Raw genomic sequence first — 4,263 nt, 5'->3', positions numbered from 1 at the left:
GTATCTTTAAAGTGTATAATGAGAAGTAAAATACATGCTAACCATTTTCATTGATTTTATATATATATATCTGTAAAGCATATAACGAGAAGTAAAATGCATACTAACAATTTTCACTGAAGCTCATTTCTAGATATGTCTTGTGTTTCGTAAAAGTGTCCTTTTAGGGTCTCCCAGAAAGCTCAGTCGTGTCCGACTCTGTGACCCCATGGACTGCAGCCCACCAGGCTCCTCTGTCCATGGGATTCTCCAGGCAAGAACACTGGAATGGGTTGCCATGCCCTCCTCCAGGGCATCTTCCAGACCCAGGGATCAAACTCAGGTTTCCTGCATTGCAGGCAGATTCTTTGCCACTGTGCCACTGGGAAGCCCCATTAGTGATATCTTTCAGTCAGCATAAAAATCTATATAGATAATTTTTTGGTTTTAAAAACTCAACACTTTTCTAGTGGTCCAGTGGTTAAGACTTTGCCTTCCAAGCCAAGAGGTGTGGGGTGTGATCTCTGGTCAGGGAGGTCAGATCCCAAATGCCTCATGACCAAAAAATAATAATAATAATAATAATAATCACACAACATAAAAGAGAAGCAATATTGTAGGGTGTAATCCCTGGTCAGGGAGGTAATATCCCACATGCCTCGTGACAAAAAAAAAACAAAACAAAAAAACCACACAACATAAATCAGAAGCAATATTGTAGCAAAGTCAATAAAGACTTTAAAACTTACATCCACATCAAAAAAAAAATTTGTTAAAAAATTAAAAGTGTATTCTGAAGTGTGTTCGAATGAAGAGCCTGGGGCCACGTGCCATGAAGCCATGCTTTTAAGAGCTCAGGTTATATCTCCACCGTCGTCCCCTTCTGTGTCTGAATAGTGTGGCTGGAGGGATAGTGGCTTAGACCCTGACATGGCTGTGGAGAGCACTCACACACACTGATGCACGGCAGGAACTTTGCACGCTCTCTCCAGGAGCGGGTTCTGACCGCCGCTCATGCTCCTCGTCTGTATCCATCCTCTGATACATTCGGTCACAGCACTTTAAGCAGCTGAGACCAGCCAACTCTGACTGGTCTCCTCTGAACTGTGGGTGGCTGGATGGCAGGGCGTGGTCCATCCTGGCTTTATATTCTGAGTGCCTGGTGCCGTGTGGGCAAGAGTACTTGCGAGAGGCTCTGGCGGATGAAATGAACAACAGCACGTGTCCATCTGTGAGTGCAGAGTGTTGGTCACCTGAACTCCGGCTGGCTGCTGTTGTTACTATTGTCTGGTTTATGGTTGTGGTTCACTCGCTCAGTTGTGTCCGACTCTTTGCGACCGCATGGACTGCAGCACGGCAGGCTTCCCCGTCCTTCACCATCTCTTGGTTTATACCTTAGTCCAATTGCCAGCTTCCAAGGGCCTTCGGAAGCCATCCATAGACATCTGTGTTTGCGTTCCGATTATTCCTGATGCTGACGCAAATGGGAACGCTCAGGGAAAGCTCAGATTCTCAGGAGAGGCTCTGCTTGATGGCTCAGAAGGTAAAGAAACTGCCTGCAATGCGGGAGACCCAGGTTCAATCCTGGGATCAGGAACATCCCGGGGAGAAGGGAATGCCAACCCACTCCAGTATTCTTGCTTGGGGCATCCCATGGATGGAAGAGCCTGGAGGGCTACAGTCCTTGGGGTTGAAAGAGTCTGATATGACTTAGTAACTACGTCAACAAATTTCAACTGGATGACTCAGCAGGTAAGGAATCTGCCTGCAGTGCAGGAGACTTGAGTTTGATCCCGAGGTCAGGAAGATCCCCTGGAGAAGGAATGGCAACCTGCTCTAGTATTCTTGCCTGGAGAATCCCATGGACAGAGGAGTCTGGCGGGCAAAGAGTCCAACGGGATTGACACTTTCTTTCTCAGAAGAGGAATATACTATGCAAGACCTTCTTGACAGGCAGGAGAATTACACTGTAGCTGTCTTCCTGCCTGGATTTCACTCCCAGTGGAGGACAGGATGTAAATCTTTGTGATTCTGAGATTGGCATGATCACAGATTGCTGGCAAGGTGCAGAGAGCTGCCTTCTGTATTTGTAACAAATAGAGAGAAGGCGTGGAGCAGACAAAAAGTTCTATCTCTTCACACAGCCTGAGAGGCTGGACGCAGTAAATTTTCAAAATTGTTTACTGAAGTGCTTTAGCTAAAAGAAAAAAAAAAATGCAGTGAAGCTGTTATGGGGAGATCGCCCTCCTGCCAGTTTGCTCAAGTGTTCCTTTAGTTTTCAAGGTCGTAGAGAGGAAGAGAGATGGGACTGTGAGGGTCTTTTCCTGCCATCTCTCTGGAAGGAGAGCTGAGCATAGGTTCTTAAAAAAAAGCCCAGGTTGCTCAGTTGTGTCCAGCTCTTTGCAGCCCCATGGACTCTACAGTCCATGGAATTCTCTAGGCCAGAATACTGGAGTGGGTGATTTAGTCGCTCAGTCGTGTCTGACTCTTGCAACCCCACGGACTGTAGCCTGCCAGGCCCCTCTGTCCATGGGATTCTCCAGGCAAGAATACTGGAGTGGGTTGCCTTTCCCTTGTCCAGGGGATCTTCGTTCGTCTAAAAGAGCAAGCTGTCTGTCCATCACACCCAAGGATGTGAGAAGGGCAGAATGAGCAATCCGTCCAGGCTACATTCCCAGGGCTCCACTGATGACACCTCTATTCCCAGGGGGGAAATCCTCACAGTTTGATTTTATTTTTGCAAGCTGGATAGTTCCCTTCTTTTTTTTTAACCAAGTGGGGAAATCCTCACAGTTTGATTTTATTTTTGCAAGCTGGATATTTCTCTCCTTTTTTTTTTTTAACCAAGGGAATAAGTGTTTTCACTTTTAGAATCAAACAGCAACAACAAACAGCGTCCAACATGCTTATTTTGCCCTTGGATTTTTCTCTTTTTTTCAGGAATGCTGAGACCCCTTTCCTGCTTGTCCTGTCTTACCTGCACGTGCACACGGCTCTCTTCTCTTCGAAGGACTTTGCCGGCAAAAGTCAACACGGCTCCTACGGGGATGCCACTGAGGAGATGGATTGGAGCGTCGGTATGTGTCCCTGTATCTTCGGTCTGTGGGCTTCCCGGGTGTCTCTGTGGTTAAAAATCTGCCTGCCAATGCAAGAGACGCAGGTTTGGTCGCTGGGTGGGGAAGATCCCCTGGAGAAGGGAATGGCAACCCGCTCCAGTGTTCTTGCCTTAGGGAATCGCATGGACAGAGGAGCCTGGCGGGCTACAGTCCACGAAGTCACAAAGAGTCAGGCATGACTTAGCAACTAAGCAACAACAGTCTTCAGTCGGAACTTCACAAGTGGCTGTGACTTTTCCTGCCTCCTAGCTTATTTCTTCTGAGTTTCTGCTTGTGTGTCTGACACCATCAGAGACAGCATGTGCTGTTTTTTTTTGTTTTTGTTTGTGTGCCAAAGAAAAGTCACCAGACAAATGCTAAGCGTGGTGGGTAAAGTGAAAGTGTTAGTCGCTCAGTCGTGTCTGACTCTTTGTGACTCCGTGGACTGTAGCCCGCCAGGCTCCTCTGCCCATGGGATTCCCCAGGCAAGAATACTGGAGTGGGTAGCCATTTCCTCCTACAGGGGATCTTCCCAACTCAGGGATCAAACAACAGATAAGCAGCATATAAGAAGCATCTTAACCGCAGGTGTGGTTGAGGTTACCGATGGATACAGCGCCAGGGAGTCTGGGTCTGTGGGCTGCTGATCAAAGAGATGAATGCAGGAAGAAAGAGTCAAGCATTTATTCTTTCCTCCCGTTATGCTTTCTTTATGTATTTGTTTTAATTTTTGGCTGCTCTGGGTTCTCATTGCTGTGCGTGGGCTTTCTCTAGTTGGGGCGAGTGAGGGCTACTCCCCAACTGAGGGTCTCGGGCTTCTCATTGGGGTGCTTTCAGTAACCTTTCAGAGCAAGGAGTGTAGAGCTTGGGGTCAGCAGTTGCTGCATGCCTGCTTCGTTGCCCCGTGGCCCGTGGCATCTGAATTCCCCGGCCAGGGATCGAACCCGAGTCCCCTGCACGGGAAGGCAGCTTCTTAATCCCTGGACCGCCAGGGGATTCCCACCACTGACTCTTTTAGTGGTAGAATCTGAGCAGCCCCTTGTCTCTAGCACAGTTGGGTACAGGGCAGGTCTGGGGGACAGAAGACTCGCCCGGCAGTTACAGCTGTGGACAGTCTCGCAGGAACCTTGAGGTCCTCTTCTTCTGTGGATCCTGTGAACGCTCACTGTCTCTCCAGGGATTAAGAAGC

The 4,263-nt window shown here is 48.2% G+C and overlaps 1 protein-coding gene across 1 annotated transcript in view; it reads left to right on the top strand.

The window, feature by feature from the left end:
• The window catches only part of STS (steroid sulfatase), a 95,426-nt gene that overhangs the window by 14,998 nt on the left and 76,165 nt on the right, over nt 1-4,263 (top strand). The window contains exon 6 of the mRNA XM_040265373.1: nt 2,920-3,056. Coding sequence (XP_040121307.1) covers nt 2,920-3,056 — 137 coding nt within the window. The remainder of the gene's footprint in view (nt 1-2,919; nt 3,057-4,263) is intronic.

The sequence above is a fragment of the Oryx dammah genome, unplaced genomic scaffold (assembly GCF_014754425.2).
Source record: "Oryx dammah isolate SB20612 unplaced genomic scaffold, SCBI_Odam_1.1 HiC_scaffold_23, whole genome shotgun sequence".
Lineage (NCBI taxonomy): Eukaryota > Metazoa > Chordata > Mammalia > Artiodactyla > Bovidae > Oryx > Oryx dammah.
The sequence above is the reverse complement of the archived record's forward strand: the minus strand, read 5'-3'. Positions and strand labels throughout refer to the sequence as shown.